This window comes from Orbicella faveolata, unplaced genomic scaffold (assembly GCF_042242905.1).
Source record: "Orbicella faveolata isolate gen_17 unplaced genomic scaffold, um_ofav_v1 contig_12, whole genome shotgun sequence".
Taxonomy (NCBI): Eukaryota; Metazoa; Cnidaria; class Anthozoa; order Scleractinia; family Merulinidae; genus Orbicella; species Orbicella faveolata.
In genome coordinates, this window is record NW_028301539.1 from 16011651 (window position 1) to 16038184 (window position 26534).

Genomic DNA, 26534 nt, shown 5'->3' on the forward strand with positions numbered 1-26534 from the left:
GATATAACTGAAATGAAGAAGAGAAAAATACATGTAGTTGTCCATTGCTCATGGTGATGTGTAAATAAGCTGAAAATCTGCCAACACAAGACTTGAGGGCACACCCCTTTCACCCCACCCCTTCCCTACTGGAACTGGTAGCTTAGGTTAATGCTAACAAAATGAGGATCTTGTGTGATTAAAAACAATGACATGTAGCATGTAGCCTTGTCCCATGTGTTCAACGCAGTTATTCTGTATTTTACTTTTACATATTTGAAGGCAGAGCTCATTTGCCACATCTTAATCAAGGAAGGTACTTTTTTAAGTAAATATGCTAATTACAACAATCTATTTATGAAACATGCAATGCAACTGTGCTTGTAAGCTTCTTAACTCTTCAAAGCCCCCTTCTAGTAAGATACCTCACCAAGGGCCTAGAGACCTGAACCAAACCCTAGGGCACTAGATATAATGGGGGAAAAACTATCTAAAGGCAGACTTTTACTTTACCGGAGGTGGCAAAACATTAGTGAATTTTGCACACACAAAGAAATCATGTCAATGAGGCCACTCTTGCATAGAGCTGTTGGAATAAAGTCTAAAATATGGTAGTTCTTTATACATTCAATTGCATATTCGACAGGAATTCTGAGGGTTGCAATCCTTCGGGTTTCCAGCATTTCCTATTTAGTTAACTGTCCTGACTGATTCATGAAGGGAGGAACATTCACCTTGACACCTTTCAAGGCTAACATTTCTTGAATATTGAACCCCCGATCTGCCATGACCTCATCTCCTCGCTGTAATTTGTCAATAAAACCAGATTTACTGGTTATTACCTTATCAGAAATACAGCCACCATAGAGATCTGAAATAAAACAAACACTGCCACTTGGAGTAATACTGACCAATGCCTTGAGGGTATTAGTGTTCTTGTAAGTTGAAAATGTGAGCTGTTGTGCTTCTGGGTTACTAGGTTTTTCTACGTACATTTCAGTTGCATCAATGATTACTGTTGTTCCCTTGTTCTTGTTTTTGAAGCATGCAGGCTTGTGTAACTCAATTATTTGCCTGTCAGGGAAGATGTCTAATTCTTTGAATCTGTAGTACATAAGCTTTGTCCAAGTAACAATAATTGTTACTTGGAGCTAAATCCTCCTCAAGTAGACAAACTTTGTAGCGACATAATACAAGGAAAAAATTCCTCGTCCACTGACAAGGTCCCTTTTGGGCCTGCCTTCTCTCTTTTTTGAGCATCATTTTGTTCAGTGTTACTGTACACAAGTCTAGAGGCTGCATCCCTACCTAAAAAGCTAAGAACTATGCTGAAAACTCCATAGTTTGGAAACCCAGTATAGAATCTCAACAACTTTGAATTACTCTTAATATTATCAATGTTAAAGAGACTTTGTTAGAACATGCTTTCCAACTCTTTCCTAAGCTCTCGTTCTAGTTCAAGTTGTTTCATTTTTTCAATAAGTTCTTCTTCGAGTTCCTTCTTCTGAGCCTCTAAACATTCATTTAAGCGCCTCACTTCTTCTTCCTTTTCTTTAAGCTGCTCCATTAAAAGTTCTTCTTTGCTTTTAACCGCCTCAGCTTTATCAGCAGTGACACTAGGAAATCCACATTCTTGACATGGAATATTAACAGATTCTAATTCAACTAAATTGTCGACAGGGTTAGACTGAGAGTTCAGTATAACTTCGTCTTTGACTTGGTGCTTTGTTGTCTCACGTGCAGTGGAGCGATAAACAGGAGCTTTCCGCCTTGACTTTTCCTCCGGTGAAAAACTGAATCTTGTAGGAAAAGATCCACTTTTCAGATACCTTTTTCCTCCCACACACCGCATAAAACAATCTTCAGAAAAGTGCTCACTGCAGAGGTAAGAATGTTTCGACACGGGAGGGTCTTTTCTCTTCATTTTACGCAACCAAGTTCGAAGAAGCTTAGCATTGTTTATAGGTAAAGAATGCCACGACAGTTTTGAACATTCAGGCTTGTTACTTCTGTTAACACATCCATAAGCAATGCAGCGCCTTACCATGTTTTTCACGACAGAATCAGGCCAGATGAACGACCAGATCCGCAAACACAAACGAAGAGAACAGTCCACAGGTCAAAAGTGACAACTGAAAGCTAATGTTTTATTCCCTGTGACAGAGATGGGCGGTTGGGACCAGGAGGAGGTCTAGGGTTAGTGTGCTCTCGGAGTAGGGGGCGGGGATTCTCGTGTGAAAAGGTCGGAAGGAGAGAGGCCAATCTGGAGACCAATATGGGTGTAGCTCGAGCCTTATTTCACCCCCAAAGGATTTCCAGCGAGATCGAATTCAGTGATTTACGATCCTCGACGTCCCCCGGGAATTTGCTATTTGGTTTGCAGTATGTCTATAACAGAACCAATTCCCAGACAATAACAACAACAACAACAACAACAACAACAAAAACAATAACACCAACAACAACGACAAAAACAACAGCAACAACAACAACAACAACAACAACAACAACAACAGCTAGCTTTATTTGCATGACCATAAATACATACAGTGTTGCAAAAGCTTTGGTAAACTAAAACCAAAACAATAATGATTATCGTGAACATATAATAAGGTTATCAATTACATTGGTTTGATTTCAAAGTAGAATATTGCGTAGCTGTCAAAGCAAGATGAAAGAAATTTTGCTAATTGAACATGAGTATGAATATCATATAAATATAATGATTTGAAGAAATCATAAGATCGCCAATGGCTTGTAACGGAGATAATTGTTTAAATGTCGGCACGATATGTTCTACTTTTCTATAAAATTCTATAGGGGACTTTTTACAACCCCAACCGGAGAATCATTTTGAGCCTTCCTGAGGTTAGCTCAGCACGTTGCATCCGGTTAATCCACTCTTCCGTAACATTTAAACACGAAGCGATCCTATAGAAGGCAAGGACACGCCACCTTTGAAGCACTTTGTTGGCTTTTTTGTGCAATGGTGGAAAGCGGAAATAACGGTCGCATAACATAGAAGTCGTAGAGAAATAACGTTTTTTTTTTCCGTTAAAACGACGGAGTCATTTACTTAGAAAAATATAAGGTACATAATGAAAACACAGAGAAAACATAAATTAACACTTTAGAAGATGCATTTGGAAGAACAAAAACGATGAATTATCTTCGTCTTTTCACGGAACATTCAAATTTCGCCGCTAACTAAAAGAACAAAGCTGAGGCCTGCCCACAACGAACTATCTGTTTCCATTTATCTCAGCATGCCGAGAACGAAAACAAATCTCGTAAGAGGTGATTTTTGTTAGCCTGTGAACACAGACGGATTTTGGTAGAATATTTAAAATTCTTCAGATTTATAAGCGTTATGATGGTGCAAACAAAATGCAAATTGAACAACGCTGAGTTATTCCTCAAACTGTTCTATATTCAGACCAAAGAAATTGAAAACAAAAAGTACTACGAAGAAACAAGAAAAACTGAAAAATGGCAAAGTGAGAATTCGCCTGAATATTGATGTTAGAAAGGAGAAGGAAGACTCATGGCTGAATGAAATAAAACAAAACCTGCGTTCGTAAAAGGCCGACTGAATTTTAGCAGCAAGAGTACAACAGCAGCCAATGTTCACCTTATGGAATCTCTTTTAGATAACCGGCTGAAGGATAACCATATTACCGTAGATATAGTCATTACCTTCGCAGTGTGCTTTTATCTCGGGTTTTTTTTTTTTCGCGATATTTAGTTTCCAAACTTAATTCTCAACCGCGTTAATCCTCGAAGGAGCAAAGACACTCTGGCATCAAAAGAACTAGCCCTGAGTGTATTTTAGAAATTTGAGTGAACAGCTCGAGGCTTTCGCAAGTGGAGGAACAAAATTATGACGTTGAAATTAAAAAGTCAATTTTCTTTTTTAACTCTTCTCCTGCAGCTATCGTTCATGTAGTTCAGAAGACATTGCTTACTCGCCGCTCTTTAGAATTTGTGGCAACGCGCTAAAATTAGACCTGAGGGAATAAGCCAATTAAATGGGAGCATTGGTCGTCCGTTGGGATTTGTGATTAGCAGGCTGAACACATCAGCCTCGTTATATAGGATTGCTCCGACCACACTTTCTATGGGTTTGTAGGGGTAGTAACCCACGCGGGATGTTGGGAGAACATGATGACACAGCCGAAAAAAAACCACTCACAGAAGCTGAAAGAATGAAAGAACAGACTCGCGCCGAGCACAATATCCGCAGAGAAAAGCGACGAAAACATTTAGCGCTGTAAATATTCTAGGAAAGGAAAGGAAAAGTTTATCTCTGAAAATAAAGGTAGTGACAAACTTCATGCGCGTGGCAACGTGACTCAACGACAATTTTCAAAAGTTTTGCGAATGGAGTAAAGGTTAGTTCTAAGAACGCTGCTTATGAAATTTATTCCGAATTTATTTACTTATGTTGAAGGCAATGAAGTCCGTGTTTCTCCGTATTTTGGTGAATGAAATCTATTGCTTGGGCCGCCTAATTTAAATTCATCAGTATCGTGTTATGCATGCATGCATTGAATTACTTATTTTATACAGGACCTACATTGATAGCAGTTTTTTTCCTTAAAACTGATGCAGCCATCCTGTATAAATATGTTATTTACTATTACTATTATTATTATTATCATTATCATTATTATTATTATTATTATTATTATTATTATTATTATTGCTTTGATGAACCACACGATGTTTTTGAAGTTCATTTTTTTAATGAAGGCAATACATGTTTCGGATGAGACATCATCCATCGTCAGTCTTCCGTTGAGAAATAAAATGAAAATATGCAATAGATAGTATGACAAAGTGAGATATTAACAAGAATGATTAAGGATGAAGGCGCGAACCAAAAAAAGGATAAAACTATTTAACCAAATTTAAAGAAAGGAGACTAATTAGTATGAAAGCCATAAATTAAGATGTTTGACCTAGGAATTTTAAAGACGGCTGCTCCCAAAGGGTGTGCATGGCTTCCTTGATTTTCAATTGGAAGTTTGTGGAAGCAGAGTCGAGAATTAAAAAAAAAAACTTTTGAATAAAGGGAGCGACAATTTTCAGAACTTCCCAGCGGGTGTTTAAAGATGTGGGAATGTTTGTCAGAGGAGGGACGTTCGCGGATATGAGTGGCGAAGTATTGTTGATTTAAGCTTATTACGGTTAAACTTAAAGCTACTGATAAGCTTAATGTTAACTGGAAATAAATCTTTTACCTGCTTTTTTAACAACCCAAATCGATCATTCACGCTCAGCTGTAGACAGAACTGGGTTCTCTATAGACCGCGGAGAACACTGAAAGAGCTTAAAACTCTTCTAAACTCAAGCGTAAACGGAATCGGCGTAAAATTTTAGTCATGAGGTATAAAAAGAAAATATCGAGACCAAATTCTGGTCCTGTTTTTCTTAAGAATTTCTATAGATATGTTGAATTAAAAGATGTTCTTGTTATTGATATCTCAGCCAGTGGTTTTCTCTAGTGTTCTGAGTTCTCTAGTTCTCAAATGTGTTTACAAGTACAATAGACGATAGGTTTTTGACCAATCAGAGCGCGCGTAGTATGTCAGTCACTTTATAAAGTTCAATAATCCATAACGGAAGAGCAACTTCGATCTTCTTCCTGACCATTATAGGTCATTATAAACTTGTGGCTACTCAGTTTAAGGCAGGCAATGTCTTCTCTACCTTACTGAGGATTCATGACAGACAATTTTCAGACTTAAAAGTAGTGTTCCGATAGAGATAATTTGAATGCATCAGCTCTATCTTCAAATATATTGAACAAACAAGATAATTAAAAACTGTAAGGGACGGAAATGCGTTGACGATGATAAAATGACGATAATCCTCTTTTTGACAGACCGAAAGTTATTCGAGCCACGCGTCATGGAGAGTTTTAATGACCATAAGCTCTAAGCTCGATTGTTTTTACTTCCTGTGTCTAGAGTACTGCATGTACTCGAAATATAATAAATCCGCTTGCCTTTTCGGGAAATATTACCGGTTCCGTTTCAGAGTGTTAAATGTCGTGAGGCGTCTTGACAATACTTTTGTGGGAGAAAAAGCAGAGCAGTGACAGCACAGAGCTTTTTTTTTTTTTTGTCAATTGTTCGTATTTTCCCTTATGATCCACAGAACTACAAACAGTAACAGGCCTATAACATAAGAAACACAGAGTATTATTACTGAAATGAAATTTCTATAGACTGGCAATATCTATATGTAGCTTGTTTATTTGTTTATTTATTTTACAAGCATTGTTGTTATTCTTTCAGGTTTACCTTCTGCCTTTTTCAAAACAGCAATCTCCAACCTTGCAGTTACAGCTAAAAGATCTACAAAATGAATACTGATTGCAAAGGCTTTCATCCAACTAAACCTTTGAAAAAGCTTTTCTTCAATAGTGATCCGTGTTCTGGAAAAGGACAGAAACGTTTTCACCTGATAATATGATATGGGACATTATAATAGAGGAGTTACATAACGGAAGCCTATCACGACTTTTAAATACGGTATCGGATGATCAGGCCAATAAATTATGAAACTGAAAATCTGTTTAGTTGGCTGAGTGCTTTTCCTCAGCAGCACTAAGCAGCTTAAAGATCATCGGTCGTTTCTCGTATTTAGACTGGGAAACGCTGTGTACTTTAGTAGCAGAACGAAGCCATTTGTGCTATGACAGTCCTGCTCGAGGTTCCGCTCTGAACAAATATTTGCTGATCAAATATGCGTCAGTCTGAGATTTGTATCTTCATGTTCCAAGGTCAGCAACAAAATTACCTAATTAACTCCTTTTCAAACTTTAATTACACATTTGCACGAGGAATTATGGTTCTATTCAAGATGTTTATCGTGGGTTACTATCCTCATAACTTACTCCCCCAGGCTGTGTAAACTGTCGTGAGATGATTAAGGAGTTGTTGATTAATCGCTTATATAACTTGGCCCAATGAAACGGCTAACGACGCGTTACACAAACGTCAATACAAGCCTCTGTGGCAATATACATGAGCAACGAAGAAAGTTGTGCCAATTTCGATTAGTTTTCTATCTAATAAAAATTCCAATACATGTACATGCGAGTTTCTTTTTAGTTTTCTTAATTTTAGCCGTCTCAAGAATATATCATCCCGTAGTTTACAGTTCCGTATCTTCGATTACATGCACCTTAAAAGTGTTTCCGTTTACAGTGTACTCTTGAACAGTCTCCACCTCCTGGATCTGCAATATCTGAACCAGCACGTTAGTGAGTTTAGGTTTGTTACACCGTTGACCATGTTCGTAATAAAGCTCTTCAAGCTGGGTATATCTTGAACTCTCCACCAAGTTATCAAACTCCTCCTGTCGATTTAGCGGTTTGGCTCCCACGAGCCTTGATAATCCAAAGCATCCCAATTTTTCTGGACAAGGCTTCATTTTAGGCGATTTGGATGTGTTCTTGTTATCCTCTTTAGTATAATGGTCAGTCATGATGCAAAGGAATCCTAACGTCCATGCACCCTACGCGGAGTGAGTTCAGTTGTTGTGTCGCACAAAAAGTCGAAAAATCGCTCTTCGGTTATTCAGCGAACGACGAAGGCTTCACAAATGCAAAGAATGAAGGATGAAGATGACTGAAGTCTTCTTATATGGCGGGGAACTGTTCTAGGTTGTAACTGGGTGTTAGTGAAACTTCCTAGACAACTGATATATATACCAATTTGTAGTGACGTTAAGGATTCTGGTTTGGTAATCGATTGACGTGTTTTCTGAAATGTCATAGATAGAGTGCTATATATAGCAATCCCAAAGAGCTAATCTTACCGCAAAGTTATTGCTATTAGCCAACAAAAGCCGATTAGAAACAAACTGTTAGTCATGAACCGGATTTAAAACCTTCAAAGATTTATTTTTATGGGAACCGACGTCGCGTGTGAGAAGCAAATGACTTGCTACGAGACGTATACTTATTGACCTTTACGCTCTGGGTGATGTTTACTTGAAGCTGTGTATCGGAATACTTTCTTTGATGTGCTTTTTTTTTCCTTTTTTTTTTCAGTAAGAGCATTAGTGCTTATGTCTGCTATGTTAAAAAAAAAAGTGTTTCCCCAGACAACTGATCAAAATCGATCATATAGTGGCTTGTCTTCAATCGGTGGATCATCTTCAGCCGGAGAAAATTCTCTCAGTTAAATAACTGGGCAGAAATAAAAGAACAACTGTTACACGTTGATTGTGACATTCGCTGCTAAAGGCTAACCAGCCCTCGAGCAGAAATAAGAATGAGCGCCTTCTGATATTTTAAAACTTCTGGCACTTTCGCCCTCCCTGGATAATTAACACGCAGAAAAGATCAAAGAGGTCGAAGAGAACAACGGCGATAAAGATAAACATCAAATCATCACAAACCTACGTATTAGAGCCGTTCAATTTGAATTTTTTCTCGTGCATCTGCCTTACGAAGCTCTTCTTATGATTACGCATAGGCCCAGCAAGTGAGACTGCGATTGATGTTTGAACTCACGCTGCAATGATGAGGCCTGACAAGGACTGAGTGGAATGCAAATACGACCAAATACCGTTAACGATATTGCCGAACATGACATCATAGACAGATCATTTCCTTTATTGTGTATGCGCGAAAGTTAAAGTAGGATGATTATGTGATTCTCGATCTCTACGGTTTTGATTGGTTTATTTAATGTTGATCGACGGGTATGATCTGTTTCCTTCGAACAAACTAGAGAAGGAATTGGTGAGGAATCCGTAAACGTAGATGACTACGTTTTGCTGTTCTCCATAACTCATGCCAAAGGCCTTGGTTGAATTTTCCCCAATGGCTCAACTACCTTTGTCAGTAGCCCGGCTGTACGGAGAAAGTGCCTCTGGCAAAGAGATTGTGGAAAGCAGTTCTTTTGTTGATTTGCTGGAAAAGAATGCTTTAATTATGGCTGATCTAGGATTTGATGTATACTGGATTTAAAAGCCTTTACAAGAGGTAACACTTTTCATCCCTTCTAGCGGCAAAGAACAAGTTTGAATTAGAAAAAATTTTAAAGGAATTCGAAAGCAGTTCCAACAGTGAGAACTGCACATTTAAGAACGCACGTTGAAAAGGCTATTGGGAGAATTCAGAGGAAAGACATATATTTGATGATGTTCATCGTGAGAACTTATTAATGATGATGATAATAAACTCCAGTAAGTGAGCTGTTTGCTTGAAGCTACAATGCTAGTAGGATAGAAGTAAATAAATGGAAGCCCACGTGAGCACACATTGTCAGCCTAAGTTTCTGATATGTTTGTAATAAGCACGCTACAGCTTTTCTCTAAAACATCTCATATTCATACACATCTTCTAGTATCACTGCTAAGTCAACTTTAAAGTTGAGAGTTAAGGGTTATTTTTAAAATCCATTAAAGCCCAGTTATTAGCACTAATTTTAACCCGAAAATCTTAGTGTCTTTCATTTTCTCATGATAATTCAATTTTATCCTAATTACAAGCATAACTTGTAAGCTACACATGTACGTAATGCGGACCTATTTTGTGGTAGTTATGTATGTGCGCGTGCGTACGTGCGTGTGCCCCTGGGAGCATTCTCGTCCCCAGTGCTACTCGTCTTAAAATGTCGTTGACGAGTAGCTCTGGACGCACGCAAAAATTCGAATTTTTTCATTGGCTGACAAAAAATGAATGCGCAGCAGAAATGAAAATTACAAACCTCTACGCATTCCATTTTACTTCCGGCCCAGATGGCGGCACCTTCGCTCAGTTGACACAGGCGCGCTTTACGAAAAAACAAATGGTGACCTTTCCCGATCGATCCGAAGGAATCGTTAAAGTTTCCACGTAACCAAAGGAGTACGTTGCCTGCAACGATGTCATTCACGATCGTAATCATCGTCCTTTGTTGTAGCAGCGGAGAAGGTGGGAAGAAACGTTTAGAACTCTGAGAATCAACCAGCTAATACAACAATTACTTTGTCGCTGACCATACCCCAAGAAATCATAAAATTAACTTCGAATCGGCAGTGGGTTTTAAGAAACGTTCGTCTTCCTTTATGAAAAGCTCAAAAGGAAACTTAGAGCCAGGTGAAAAGACGAAGAAATATCACTCTTGCTAAGCAAATGTGGCACTGGAAATGCGAAGGTGAGTGTGTTTTTCTCTCTCTGAAAGATCAAGGAGATCAGATTCTAGCAGTCCAAAATGTATTGATATTAAATTGCCAAAATGAGTCAAAGGTCCGTGTTATAATACTCTGCTACGTACCTGGATGATGTAGCAAATGGTCTGAACATGAAGTTTGGTTTGTTTCTTCCACACATTGTTATGTATGTATCTTTTACTATCTGTTAAGAAGCTTCTGCTGTTATAGATATATATGTTGCAGTTAAAAATGTTCAGTAGGTAATTTTTTTTTAACTAGGTAAATTTATTATTTAACTAGGTATTTTTTTTTTTAACCAGGTAATTTTTCTCTTGCTCTGTTTCAGTCAACTAACTAAAAAGGGTTTTAATTTATGGGGTGTGGTTAAAAATAGGGGCCTGGTATTTTTAGGGGGCTCTAAAAAGAAAAGAAAAATAAAAAAAAGGAGGAGAAAAATCTCATTTCCTACTCTTCTCTTCATCTCTCCCTGCTCCTACCTACTTCTTCTTCTCTTTCACTATCTCCCTATTCTACACCTACCTCTTCTTATTTTCCTATCTAATTATTAATTTCAAAGGAAGAAGGAAATTACAAGTACCTACCGTGTGTTGAACCCAAGACCTTCAGATTACATGTCCATCTCGATCTCCACTAGACTACACAGCTCAAGTTGAAAAAATTTCTTTTTTTTCTCCTAATTATTGCTTTTTTGGGTCCCAGACTCACCTCGGTCCAAATATCCAGGTTAAAAAAATTTGTTTTAAAATTACCTAGTTAAAAAAATATTACCTAGGTAAAAATCAAATTACCTGAACAAAAAAATTACCTACAACATATATAATATCTTTTTTTTTAGCTCCCCTCTCTTTATTATTGAGACCTCCCCTATAGTCTACCCCCAAAAAACACGAACAAACCTTTTGTGGTCAGGCAAGAGTTTAGTTTGCTTTAGAGCCTTCACCCAAATTTATTATTTTTTTTTTTATAATTTACTTGTGGAAATGATGTGTAAAGGAAAATAACCATAGATAACCATAGCTGAAATTTGAGGCCCTTTCCTCTCTCCCCACTTTAGTTAGGAAGCAACTGCAACTAGCAAAACTTTATTCCGTCACAATAACATTAATCAGTAAATAACAATAATTTATCATCCATGCAAATAACTGTGAACAAATATAAGAGACAATTATTTATACATGTATAACTGATAACGCATCATCAGGACTAGTGGGTTTCCAAATATAATGTGGGAATTATCTCTACTAAAAACAAATCAAACATTAAAGGTGTACAGAGTTACATTAATATCCCCATAAGAAAAATGTCATAATCTTTTTGTTAGCCTTTGAAAGATAATTTATTTCCTGCCATTATTTACTATTCTTTGTTAATTTTCAGACCATAATAGTGCTACATAAATTCCTCAAAGGATGACCATTTATGGATAATTCAAATAGGAATGTTGTTCTTGCAGTTCAATAAATAATACTGAAAAAAAAAGGAGATGGAGAAAGAACCATTGTTGATAGTAAAGCTATGTGGCTGATGTTCTGATCAACCACAAGACGTAGAAAGTATACGAGATTTGTTGTTGCACATGGTTGTATAACAGGCTGAAGAGCCCTATTACCATGCAGTAACATGAATTGTAAAAGAGCAATGACATTGCATTGTTTCTCATTCATTTTGTTCATGCAGTTTCCTAAAAAAAATTCTTCCTTAATGTACATTGAGGCACACCAATATGAATCACTCTCTTCACATCAGGAACCTCTACATGTATACCAATGCCAGATACTAATGTTATAGTTACATCATTTTAGCTGTATTATATTTTTTGTAACACCATGTACTCATATGGGAATACTGAAATAAATTGGTGTTGTTGTTGTTGTTGAAAGCACCCAAAAGATTAAGCTTTATATAAGCTGGTTGAAAGGTATAAAATGAACAAAAACAATTACATCGACAAAAGCAGTGGGGGATGGGGGACAAAATGGTGGAATAGCCCTATATCTAGTCTTGTAATGTCTACAGGCTTTTCTCAAGCCTGAATGTACAAAAATCATCATTAGATGTTCCAGATAAGCTAATTAAAATTGCTGCAGAGCCATTATGGAAGCCCCCAGCACACATATATAACCACTCGATAACAACTGGCATAGGACTTTTATTTTTTTCTTGGCGTTTTTCTTAACAAGGTAGTAACCACTTCAAAAGGCCAATTGCTACCCTATACCCTGGTTACCACACACATAGTTTTTTATTCTTTCCATAGCCATATGCAAAATAGATTTCTCTTCTCATATTTATTTAATTATAATACTGATGTAAATTAATTCTGTAAATAATGCACAATAAAAGTTGATCGATTGATTTAATTTGACAGTTTAATGATCTGTTGATTGTGTAAGACCCTTTTTTGTAAAAAAAATAGAACAGAATGGGGTTACTTGAAAAAATGAGGACATGAAAGATCATATGAAAGTGAGCACCTTTATTACATATTCCTTGCAAGGAAACATGAGCAAAACTCCAATACAACAAAACTTTCCTGAGTTCAACAGATTTTTATTCTGCTACAGCTTACAAACCTATGTAAATAACCAGGAAGTAAATAGTTCTTACCATTAAAAAAATTTTCTCTTCATCTATCAGCACGGCTTATATTTAAATCCTCTGGTCAGTGATGCAATTTCCACGGCTGATTTCCACAAACGCTTCCGTGTGTCCATAAACAAATTTTACCGTGTCATCGATAGACGTAATACATGCCGTATCCTGATTACGTTGCTTGAAAGCTTTCACAACTGCACCTCGCTCTTTAAACTTCTCCTTTTTATCGAATATGAAGAGAAGAAACAACAAGAACACAGCTATCGATTCCTGAATTTTTCTAGACGGTCCACCACAAAATGCACCGCGAAACCCGTTGGTGAAATATTACACAAGCTGGCAATCGTGTTTGAAGCGGCGACGGCATTTAAGGCCGCTTTCTACTCTCTTTTTAACTCTAAATCACCTAACTTCAGCGAAGTGAAAACACATGTCAGCGTTCCGATCTGTTTACATCTAAAGAATACTCTCTATTCCTCTCTCCCCTCCCTCAGGATTAGTTTCTGAGCATGAGCAGATATGCAGGCCAAAATTACGCATGCGTTACCGGATGTCCGTGATTTACGGACATCCGGTAATGACTGCTACCAGAGCCCTCCGTTTCTCCGACCACGTGACCAAAAGAAACGGAGGCTCTGGGGACGAGAATGCCCTGGGAGGGACTAGGTTTCCTTGAAATTTTTTTGTTTGACGATTTTCAGAAATTCGCTGTGGTTACAACCGATCAAAGCAGCTGAAATTAAACAATCGTAACTTTCGGTTGAAAAACACGTGACTATGCTTGACTCATTTTCATTATTAAGCACTTAATGACTGACCCCAAGGGAAACAGCGAGTTTTGTTTCCCCGAGACCCTCAATATTCCCCGCGAGGCGAAGCCGACGGGAACACTGAGGACCGAGGGGAAACAAAACTCACTGTTTTCTAAGGGACCAGTCATTAAGTGTTTTGTTACACCTCCCGACTCAAAAAATAGAAAAACTACGAAAAAAATGATTTGCTTGACGCAGTAAAAGGGGCAGTCAAACCGAACTGTCCTGCCGAAATGACACCATAATAGTCTTTTTCTTCGCAGCTAACAAACTGAATACAATCCTAAAATTGCTTTGGCTCCTTCTCTGAATACTTAACTCGAGTTTTCTGGGTTTGATTTGACGAGGAACAATATATTTTGTTGTAAATGGCACAACTATTTTCCTACCTGGCGACAGCGACCGAATAGTGAGTTGCCGAACGCCGGCGGCGCCCCATTTTTAGCGCCAAATTAAAAGCTTGAAGACAAAAATGTTCAAATTTTGCTCTTTGTTAAAGTGAAACTTTCTACAATTATATAAATCCCTTTTCCTGAATAATGACTGCCTCCTCTAGGTGAGAAACATTGCCCGACTTCAATCGCTTTTTGCCATCAGGCCGATTAGCACACAAATTTGCCGCTGTTTCAAGGTGCACGACCTGATCACGTGTGAGTCGAAAGTTCAAGTTGTTGTTTCCCTAGGGAGTTAGTGAGTTTTGTTCGCCCTAGGGAGTTACTGGGCGCTTACCATTCGACCAAAAATTCCGGTGTGAATTTCCGAAAATTTCCATGGGCGAATGGTACAGAATTTTCCGGTTGACTGCACCGGAGTGGAAAACGATAAGCCCGTTCCATTCGCAAGTTTGCCCTCAAAAATTGAAAATGGCCGACTCTCCGGAACTTTTGTTCGCTCTAGAAATATTCAGTGATTCAGAGTTTATTATTGACGAGTTTATGGTTGACGACGACGACATAATTGTTTTGAGTGCCACTGGCCGATGCTACACGCGGCGCAATTTAAATAGAATTTACAACTTCGTGGAAATTACCGTGCCGTCCTATTTGCCGGATGAATTCAAGAGCCATTTTCGTATGACAAGAAGAAACGTGTGAGCTATTCGCACAGGAAGCCATGAGGACAGGAAGGATACTCCTCGGTAACACTTCAGGAAGACCTGCCATTCCGCCGGCGAAGCAAGTATTGACCTTCCTGCGGAGCATGGGGAATCAAGAGCCTGCACGGGCTGTCGCCGACAGGTTCAACATTACCATGAGTAGTGTTCACCGAATTCTAATTCGACTTTCACAGGCAGCTGTTGATATTTCAGGGCAATATATCAAATGGCCGGACGGTGAGTAATAGCTTTAAAATTACAAAATATACATGTTGGGAATTTTTTATTTTATTTTTACATTGAAATTTTTATTTTACAGCAAATCAAAAGCAAGAAATAAGAAGTGTTTTTGAAGACGAAGGGGGATTCCCTGGTATCATTGGGCTGATTGATGGCACCCACATTCGGATCCGCGCCCCAGAACACGAGCCAGAAGCTTATGTGAACAGAAAAAAATTCCACTCATTCAACGTGCAGGTAGACGGCGTAGTGAAAAAAACGCAACTAAATAAAACAAAGACCAGTTCTGCTACACCATTAATTGTATAAATCAATTTAAAATATACAAAATGAGATTTCAAATGCGTTGCGTAATATGCTAGTCATATGCGTTTTTGCAATTGCTTTTTTAGCTTGTGTGTGATGATAAAATGCTCTTTACGGATGTTTTGGCTGGTTGGCCTGGATCCGTTCATGATTCGCGAGTCCACCGTAACTCCATGCTTTGGCGAACGGCCGCAAACAAGTTTCCTGGCGACACTCACCTTTTAGGAGATGGAGAATACCCTTTATCGAGGTACATTAATTCATTGACATGAACTTCACCAATAGATCTTTATTTGCCCTCCCTCAAATATTCAGTATTTTAATCAAGATTAATAACAGAAACAGGAGAAACTTTTTGGACTTTAACCTGAGCATGACTGACAATCCATTTTAAGTGCAATGACGAGTGCCTTATGTTTCGTATCGTTCTCTTTCAGATGGCTAATTACTCCTTACAGGGACAATGGCCACATGGCGCCCCAGCAGGGGAGGTTTAACACAGTGCTGTCTTCCCTTCGGCAGAAAGTAGAGAGAGCAATCGGGCTTTTAAAGGGACGATGGAGAAAACTTCTTTTCTTGGATCATTGAGATCTTACATTATCGGTTCACCTTGTAATATCTGCTTGTGTTTTACATAACATTTGTTTAGTGAATGACGATTATTACGAATGCTGTATGGATGATGACGGTAACGATGATCATCCTGTAGATGAACACCACTGCTCTGATGAGAGAGCAGAGCAGAAGAGAACACACCTAATGAACATTGTCTGTCCATGAAGTTCTCTCAGTATCCAGTCAATATACTTGTGTTACATTATAATTATGGCAACAAATAAGGCCATTTAATGTTATCTTTCACATATGGAACAATAACAGTTCACAACTAGTCAGTGTTGTTTGTTAGGCTAAATTTTAGCTGCTGTTTAAAATAATTAATCTGAACAACAAATGATTAAAAAAAAAAACGATGATCGCTAGTCAAATCAGTGTCATCTTTCAAATGCTTGCTTGATTCTGTTAATGAAAACGCAGCTGAAACATTCAACATTTTCTGTCAGTGAAACTCCAAAACAACTAGCAACAGATTTAAAGTCATTTATTTTTCAGCACATCCAAAAACTGGCTTAGAAACTCTTTCTTTTCCTGCTTCATTTCCCTGAGCAAATTAAGTTTTTCCTCTTCCACTTTTTCCTTCTTCTCTGTGTAAGAGTGCAAAAAGGAAAGCATCTCTGCAGCAGAAGAATGACTCTTTCTTTTCCTCGCTCTGCTCTTTAGTTTCTCTGCTCGCTTTGTGGTGCTGCCAATCTCATCATCTTCTGCATCACTGTCTTCGTCTGATTCGGAATTTTGTACGTTTAATGATGAAGGCGGCGTCGCGTCTGCGAAGTCGTAAATATACGCTGGGTTCAAGTACCTTTGGGCTGTCTCCAGTAGCCTCCTCCAAGTCTTCATAAAACTTCCACGACTTTTTGGCTCGGCTCGTAAGGTTATTGTTGTCTTCAATCTCTTTAAACTTTGCTTCCAGTTTCAGGCATTTCCTCAAGCACTGATCGCCGCTCACTTTCACGGTCGAGGTTTCGTTAAAGCGATCAACAATGTTTTTGAAAACATCTTTCTTTGTTGTTTTCCCCTTCTTGAAGAGGTGTTTAAAATGAACGTAATTTTCGATTAGCAGGCGAACGGTCCTGTCTTCCCATTTCTGTAACCCAAGCACGGAAGTAGAGGTTTGCTCATTTACGGAATCTATGAAATAGACAATTTCTTTCATTGAGGACAAGAAAAGCTCGGATGAAAGGCAAGACTTGTTTAATCGCTGGAAAAGGCTGTGCGAGGTAGTGTGCATGTTTTCATAACTGCTCATTAAAATCATATTTGAAGTAGCATTTCTTAGCTACTTACCAGTGGCTGTACTTGTATTTGCCGTACTACAACAGGCATGCTGCAAAAATAACAGGCAAGCAGAGCACTGATATGCGGGCATCGTGACTTTTAAACCACAACACGGCAGGGACCTTTTACAAACCAAAACGGCAGCGAAAATGTCGCAAAACAAAGAGTTTAATTACTGGTACAATAGCTCAGCCAACCTATGCAGAACAAACAAGTATACCACCTGGGAGTTTTTTTTATTGGAATTAAACGCTTTCTTGACGTATTTAGCTGTAACTAGTATTTATCGACAGATAAGTGGCAAGTAAAATATTATTAACTACATTTTCGAATGCGCGTCGCCTTCATCTTTGTCTTGGATGTCCGACTTGCGGTGATCGCGGCCAAAGAACCAGCGCTGAATAGAAAATTACGAATTTACATAATTTTCCGGAAAAGAGGACAACCTCCTGAGGTACACCCAAATTTTCGAAATTTTTTTCCTGCAAGTTTCCGTTGCATTTGATTTTCATCCTGGAATTTCCGGAATTTTCGGTTGAATGGTTCGCTTTCGGAAATTGGACAACCGCAGCGAAAACGTCGGAAGACACAGGGTTTAATGAGTCGTACAATGGTTCTGCACGCGTTATAAATCTCTGTACATTTCGTAGCCAACCTATGCAAAACAAACAAATACACCACCTTGACATATTTATAGTTGAAGCTGGTATTTACCGACAGACAAGTGGCAAGATTCCAAAGTTAAATATTAATCCATTTTCGAATACGCATCCCCTTCATCCTTGCGTAAGATGTCCAACTCGCCGTGATCGTGGTCCAACGAACTACTACTACTTACTACTTAGCTTCTTTGTGCCTCGTGGCACATAAGGCCTCCCCAGAATGCCTCCAATTTTCTCTGTTGGCTGCAGCAGCTCTTGCCTCATCCCATGTACTCCAGCCTACGCTGTTCCTCTCTCTCTCAACTGTTCTTCGCCAGGTGGTCTTAGGCCTTCCTCTCTTCCTTTTTCCTTCAGGTGTCCATGATAGGGCTATGTTGGTATGGCTGTTTCTGTTTTGTCGTAGGACATGCCCTATCATCTTCCATCTTCTCCTCTTAACCTCTTCACTAAGGAACTTCGTCTCTGCCTACTCAAGGAGCTCTCTAGTGGTAACGTGATCTTGCCATTTTATTTTGAGAATCCTCCTGAGGCATTTGTTGTGAAACACATCTATTCGTTGGTCATCTCCCATGTTCATCTTCCATGTCTCACATCCATACAGTAGCACCGGTACAACTAAGGTTTTAAACAGTCTAAGCTTGGTCCTCTTCATGATGTTCCTTGAGTTCCATATTCTTTTGAGTCTGGCAAATGTGCCTCTCGCCTTGGACAGCCTGTTTTTCAGATCTTTCATTCCTCCTCCCTCCTTACAAATGGTAGCCCCCAGATAATTAAACTCCTCAATTTCGCCGATATCTTGCCCGTCTACTGCAACCTTCTCCTGACTCTTCCCGTTGATCCTCATCACCTTTGTCTTTCCTTTCTTGATTTTCAGCCCGACCCGTCTTGCTTCCTCATTCATTTTAGTAGTCTTGTTCTGTATATGCTGTTTAGTAGAAGACAAAAGCGCCACATCATCTGCAAAATCTAGATCATCGAGTTTAGATGTAAAGTTCCACCTGATTCCGTTTTCTCCTTTTCCTACAGTCCTCATAATCCAATCCATAGCTATCAAGAATAGAAATCCAGACATATTACATCCTTGCTTGACGCCTGTTTTGATGTTGAACCACTCACATGCTTCTGCCTGATCTTCTACAGCACAATTGAAGTCTTCATAGAACACTTTTACCATCCTTACTATCTTGTTCGGGATTCCATATTTCCGCATAATTAACCATAGACTTTCACGGTGGATGGAATCAAATGCTTTTTCAAAGTCTATGAAGTTAATATATAAGCTTGACTGCCACTCGTTTGCTTGTTCAATGATGTTCCTTAATATGAAAATCTGTTCTGTTGTTCCCCTGCCTTTTCTATACGCTTGCTCGTTCCTCAGTCTGATATCAACTCCATTCTGTATTCGATCAATCACAATCCGTCCAAGTATTTTGCCGACTACTGAAAGTAGAGTAATTCCCCTCCAGTTCTTACATTCTTTGAGGTTTCCCTTCTTTGGCAATTTGATGATCAACCCTCTTTTCCATTTGTCCGGGATCTTTTCATGTTTCCATACTTTCTCCAGTAGCTGATGCACTTTTGTTGCCGAGAATTCCTTGTGCGCCTTTAACAATTCAGCCGTGATGGAGTCGACGCCTGGAGATTTCCCATTTTTTAAACGCTCAATTGCTACTTTTACCTCGCCGATTGTTGGTTCAGTGATCGCGATTTCTTCAATCAATTCGCCTAGCTCGAACTCACATTCATCTTCCATTGTTATAGGATCTGTTGGTTCTTCTCTATTCAGTACTTCTCTAAAATGCTCTGTCCATCTTGCCCGTATTTCTTTCTTTCCGCTCACGAGATTACCGCTCTTATCAAGGATGGCTGTGCTGCTCTTAGGTCTTTCATTGCATAGCACTTTCGTCAATCCGTATAATTTTCTCATTTTTTGTTTTCTTGCAGCATCCTCTGCCTCACTTGCGATGCCATCCATCCACTTCCTTTTATGACTCCTTATGCTCTTCATAACTTCTTTACTCTTTTCCTTGTATTCTGTTCTTAGTCGTTTCTTGATCCTCTCTGAACGAGTACTTAGAATCTTCTTGTTTATCTCTTTTCTTTGGTCAACAAGCGCCCATGATTCTTCTGTTATCCATGGCTTTCTTTTCTTCCTAGGACGGCCTAATACTTCATCTGCTGTCTTCGTGTATGCTTCTTCCATTATATGAAACTCCTTTTCTATCTCGTCCTCCTCCTCTCCATCCGGTGACTCCTCTTCCAATGCCTGATATCTATTCTGCAAAGTGATCATAAAGGTTTCCAGAACATTCTTTTCTTTCAACTTGTTGGTGTCATACCTTGCCCTTATACTTCCCTGTTCTTTGGGTTGTTGTTTTCTTAGTCTTAGCTTCACTTTCGTGCATACAAGATGGTGATCGCTTCCAATGTCTGCTGATCTATAGACTCTGGTGTCAATTACTGAGTTACGGAACTTCTTGTTTATCAGCACATGGTCTATTTGATTTCTTGTTTTTCCATCCGGCGATACCCAGGTGGCTTTGTGAATATCTCTATGTGGAAACCACGTTCCTGTTATTATCAGTTCATTCATATCACAAAATTCGCAAAGTCTTTCTCCATTGTCGTTCATTCTCCCAATGCCTTGTCTACCCATGATTCTCTCATAACCTCGGTTGTCTTCACCGACCTTTGCGTTCATATCACCCGTGATTACCAGCATATCATGTTCTTTTTTGTTATTCAACGCATCCTGTAGTCTCTCGTAGAATTCGTCCTTTACAGACTCTTCTGCATCCTCTATTGGTGCATATACATGTACAATCGTCATCTTAACATGCTTGGAATAGAACCTGGCTGTAATTATCCTTTCGCTTATTGGTGTCCAATCTATGAGTGATCTTGCTGCTAATCTGGTCATCAGTATTCCTACTCCGCCTCTGTGGTTGTCATCTTCTCTGCCAGAGTATATGATAGTGTCTCCCCCCTCCAGTACTGCTTTTCTTTGTCCTGTCCAATGTGTCTCACTAATTCCCATGATTTCAATACCTCTCTTCTTCATCTCTCTTGATGCCTGTGCTATGTTTCCACTCTGGTATAGCGTTCTCACGTTCCAGTTTCCTATCTTCATGACGTTCTTTGGGTGGACTGGTGATCTCATCTGCCCAAGGGCCTCCGTTTGGCTTTCATCCCCATGCGTCATCGATCCTCTCATGGTGTGAGGAGTGACCACGACGTCCCCCAGATCATTTGAAATTATTCTGCTTCTGGTTTCGGTAATAATATGTTTTTTACAGGAGCGGGTTATCAGCCCGCAGCCCAACCCCCAACCTGGAGGACCAGGGAGCCTCTTCGTCTGACCCCTACCCTTTGACCTGTTCGGCATGGGTGACCCTACCAGGTGCACATGGCACCCGCCGACATAGCTCTAGGGGTCACTGGGGCACGCAAACCACTCCACCACGATCAGGTGATGACTCCATGGCCCAACGAACAAGCACTGAATAAAAAAATTGCGAATTCGCATCGTTTCAGAAAATTTCCTGAATTTTCGGTTGAATGGTTCGCTTTTCGGAAATGCAACAATTTCCGGATTTTCTGGAACTTTTCCGTGGAAATTCACGTACCATGGGCGCTTTCCATTCGACCAAAATTTCCGAAATTTTCGAAACGGGGGCAAATGATACAGAAATTTCCCAGGAAAGGTCCCAGCAAATCCGGAAATTGTTGAATTTCCGAAAAGCGAACCATTCAACCCAAAATTCTGGAAATTCCGGAATGAAAATCAAATGGAACGGAAATTTTCAGGAAAATATGTTCGAAAATTTGGGTATACCTCACGAGGTTATCTTTTTTTTTTTTCGGAAATTATGCGAATTCTCGATTTTCTATTCAGCGCTAGTTTTTTTGGCCGCCATCGCCCAGAATGCTATTGTCTTTCGCGACATACACTTGCAGTGCTCAGTTTTTCAATGCGTGGAATAATAATTAAAAAGATTAGCTGTCGGAATTCCGACTGCTCTCGATTTGGATACTTTTCGCTCGTGCTCGTACGTGTTTGCCTAGGTTTCTTTAAACTTATGGACTACGTGGACTCTTGTGAAATACGCAGTGACTTTACATGTAAGATGCAAAGTGAAATCGACATCTTTGACGTGAAATGTGAAATTGACGACATTCCTTATCAGTACCTAAGAGTTTTTTGTGAGAATTGTAATTTGTCTCAGTGTTGGAAAGCTAAGCATATGTAATAAATTTTGGATAGAACAAAAAAAAGGTATATACAACATTTACATGCGTAAACCAGCGGAAGGAAAATTGACTCTGCAAGTGTGTTTTTCGTATCGCATGTGTCGTGTTTACTGGCATCGTTACTTGACAAAGCATGCAGTAAGATTACGGCTTCATTTTTTACCGTAGCACTGCTTTCATTAGCAACTGTAATTCCCAAAAATAATGTGAATGAGAAAAAAAACGTCCTTAATTAATGATGAATTGTGTTGATAAAATTGAAAACAAATTGCAACACATTTCAGAAAAATATTATTTACATGCGGATGTGGGATTTCGCTATAGCAGGACTTGTTATCGGTAATTGTCGATATTTTGATAGGACTGATGTACAATTAACTACTCGTTCCGATGTATTTCAAATCAAATTAGACAGCATTTAAAATTTGTAAGTATTTCAATTCATCCCTGGCTGTCAAGGCCGATTATTAAACACGCTCTGAGTTTTCGGCTCACACAAAAGATTTATAATCGAAAAATGCTTTTTCGATAAAGGAAACCGAAGCGAGTTAGTCTGACATGTAATTTTAAAGAAATCTGCAGGGCATTTGAAGTTCCCACAGGACCCTAAGAAATTTAATAAATTCACCCAAAAAAATGCGTGCAGTCGCTATGCATCAATGAACACGAAAACACGAAAAACCTTGCGCCAGTCTACGAAAAATAATGAATCAAAGCTTGCAACATGGAAGCTTTTTTATAAATACTGGTAAGACTGGTAAATGAAGAATAGAATTTCATTCAGCCATTTTCCCTGTTATTATAGAAAAAAAGCGACAAACTCTTACCTACATGCAAAACCCGTGATTCACGCCGTTTTAGCGTCTTTTCGTGAAAATATGTTAAGCCTGAAGGGTTAAAAATTTTTGGCGACTAAAATACTTGCGCTGGTGACCAAACCTGAAAACTTAGGGGCCAGCTGGCCCCAAGGTTGTTTCTTGAAATTCGAGTCCCTGTCCAGCGAGGAGCTTCAATTTCTTGCGCAGAAATAATATTTACCAAATCAAGTCAACGACAGTTCCGCCGGGCAAAAATATTTTAAAAAAATGAAAAGTATAACTGTTAGCTACCTCTTTTCGTTCCTTGCGATGCGCCGTTCGCTTGCAATGCGTGCCTTTACAAGGGCCTTCCGTTGAAAAATTGTCGGAAAGCATTTTTCAATGACCTACTTCTTGTGTTTCCATCCACAAGCTCAAATCGGCATTCAGTTTTGAAACAGTTGTCTGTGAAATGCTCGTTGCACACATACACATTTTTGAGTTTTTTTGGCATGAATCTCTCATCCCGACGTAGCTGTTCGAACCACTTCTTTGGCAATTTTTGTTCTTTGCAGGCAAATTAAGGAAAGTCACTCCTCTCCCCCTAACCTTTTCGGTTCGGGTTTTACAGCCCGGAGCCCAACATTTTAGCTCACAACTGAATAAACGAATTTAGAACAGAAAAGGAGAGCTTTAGCCTTTGAGCTTCGCGCCAATTCGGACTGAATGACGTCACGGATATGCGGCCTGGCCTTCAAGATCCTTTCAAAATGGCGGCTCCCAGTGTCGAACTTTTCACTTCTTTTTCATTGGGATCGCATCCACTTCAGAAGCTAAAACAACGGTGAGTAACTCAACTCAATGTGAACTTTTTATTGGTGATGGAAAAAAATACACAATTTTTGGAGTGACCTTCTCCTTTAACAAAAGCGCTCTAATTTAAAGGCGGCCTGCACTCTTCACAGAGACTTTTTTGTCAACAAAGTCGTGTGCAGCGACATTCTCACTTTTTTTGTTGACATGTCACACTCGAAAAGGTTTGAGCGCGGGAGCCAAAAGTTCTCCCACAAAAAATTCTTATTCCAAAGCGTTGCCAAATGGAAAGAACGGTGCGCAAAAAACTTTCTTCTACTTTATCGTTGTCCTCTTTTACTCGACCGGTCAAAGCAGTTCATCAGACGTAGTCTTTTACTCGATCGGTTTACGTAGTCTGTCGTTGATCGAGCACTTAAAAGACGACACAGGTCTTTTTCTATTCGAAAGATGAAGGGGAAAATAAATGACATTTCTGTTTGAAATTTCAGAGCCGAACAAAAAAGCAAAGGCATGCAGCGCGTCTTACGCCTGAGCGAGCATTGTTGTCCATTGTTTGTGTGAGATAATTATTCAAAATTGGATCCGTTTTAATTGATCAAAACATTTAAAAGGCCCAGTTTCGAGTATTCAGTTGTTAGAATCCTCTTTGGAGTAACATGTCAAAGCGTGCAAGACAACAGCTCGGCTTTTACGCATCACTATTTGATGACGTTTATGATCGTAGATGAGGACCAGATGACATGCTGCACAGATGACATGCTGAAAATTCGTTTATTGGAAATCGCGCAAAGCGTTACTTTAAATACGATGGTTAAGTAATACATTTTATCACCTCTCAATTTCAATGCCTCATAGCGTCGGCATGTGTCCTATTGTTTGTGGAGGCGGAGCTTGGCATATATTAATATTCTACCGGGAAATGCAAAAGAGTTTCGCTCTATTGCTCTTCTAGTCTCCGAGGCGAACGGCGGCTGAAAGATCGTTAGGAGTGTTCGAAAGTTGGACAGAACGACCACTTCGAAACATTATTTTCCGTTAAAACTTGGCATAAAGCTTCCTTTAGCACCATACATTCAAAGCCTTATGATAACCGTTAAGAAGGACACTTTGAAGGGGTAAAATTCTTCCTCCAAATATTTCCTCATATAATATTTTCCCTCGAATGGACCAAATTCAGGAAAAGAAAACGACTAAATCCACATTTCGTAACATTTCAAAAAATGTCTCCTTTATTCCATCAATGTCTCATCTACAAAAGCCCTATGATAACCACTACGAAACACAAGTATGAAGCACGTAAACTCTAAACAAGTATGCGTAGTCGGCCATTTTCTGGTCATTTTCTTTATTGTTTAACCATGGGCAGTCTAATTAAAAATTAAATTTCGCGCGCACTCTACATTTAAGTCCCGGATGTGTCGCGGCATTCTGCGCGATGCGATCACAGCCAGTTGGATATCTCACGCAAGGATGACGGCGACGGGTATTCGAAAGTGGAAATACTTTAGAATCATTCCACTTATATGTCGATAAATACTACCTGCAGCTAAATTCGTGAAGAAAACTTTTTATAAAAATAATGCTCCCGTAGTGTACTTGTTTGTTTTACGTAGGCTGGCTAGGAAATGTACAAAGATTTATAACGCGTGCAGAACCATTGTACGACTCATTAAACCCTTTGTTTTGCGACTTTTTCGCTACCGTTGTGGTTTGTATAAGGTCCCTGCTGTTGTGGTCTATAAAAAGTCACGATGTCGACATATTAGTGTTGTGTATGCTTCTATATTTGCGATTTTAACCTCGAAGTCATTGAAAAATTCCAAGCGAGCAAAACTGTGCGGCTTGTCGTTTTCCACACTGGAAAAGTCTGTACCATTCGCCCATGGAAATTTCCGGAAATTCTTACCGGAATTTTTGGTCGAAAGGAAAGCGCCCCATTTGTCCCCCTTTCGAAAACTTCGGAATTTTTGGTCGAATGGTAAGCGTCCAGTGAGTTTTGACCCATGACACCTGACACGTTCTCCTCCAATCGGAAAGCGTTTTTGAGTTGGGAGGTATATAACAAAGCATCTTATTCCACTAAGAAATTGCTCCTGCCTTAGGATATGCGGTGCCTGGACACAAGTTTTGATACCTGTGTTTCATTCACCATTTTCCTAAACCACTAGATTCTTTGGTCACCAAAAATGACAACGTGCAAAGTAACAACACACACTGTGGTATTTTGATAGTTCAGCTGGCATTTGTGCAGTTTCATGGCAACATTAATAAATATAAACAGGCCTTTATAATCGCTGTTGTTTGCGGAAAATTTAGTCGCGCAATTTTTCTTCATCGTTTGTATGCAACAAGCTTGTAACAATATTCACATGTTAATTATCCTTTTGTTGACAACTGAAATATCATGTAGAATTTTCTCTGTTAAATTTCACATGTTTTCGATACTCCATTTATTTATTTCTTTAACAATTGTCAAATTTCGCGAAATTCTAATGAGTGCTTTTAGAGAAAGCAGCGTATTTCAGAAAAAAACTATTCACAGTATTCAGTCTCGATTTTTTGGTTAATGCATTGCGTTTAATTGGGTTCTTTCGGTAACAAAGAAAAACCTAAGAATTGCTGGGTATTTTCCATTGTTAATTTTCCAACATACCTTTCTAATAAAGGACTGAAATTATCAATATACTGTATCATTTATGACGAAATATAGCACAGAAAGCGTGGGCATGGAGCAAATAAAATGACCGCTGTATCAACGCCATGTTAGTTTTTTTGTAAATCCTTGTGCTCGCGATGAATAGCATTGGCAAGAGCACATACAGTCGACTGTACTTGGCCACCTTAAAACTATCATCTTTGTTGTTGTCATAATGATTTGCTGAGGGATAATTGCCCCTGGAACATTCAT

General features: G+C 39.1%; 1 protein-coding gene and 1 pseudogene across 1 annotated transcript; both read right to left on the minus strand.

The window, feature by feature from the left end:
- Window positions 1–488: 488 nt before the first annotated feature.
- On the minus strand, window positions 489–1903 carry LOC149116877 (uncharacterized; annotated as a pseudogene).
- Window positions 1904–18228: 16325 nt separating this feature from the next.
- LOC149116878 (uncharacterized) lies at window positions 18229–20964 on the minus strand. The gene has a single exon (XM_089280482.1). It carries the CDS (start codon window positions 20962–20964, stop codon window positions 18229–18231), a length of 2736 nt encoding a protein of 911 aa, XP_089136608.1.
- Window positions 20965–26534: the final 5570 nt, after the last annotated feature.

What these genes read in the sequence shown, in the direction of transcription:
- LOC149116878 (XM_089280482.1), bottom strand. Translation starts at nt 20,964, where the DNA reads ATGACGCATGGGGATGAAAGCCAAACGGAGGCCCTTGGGCAGATGAGA.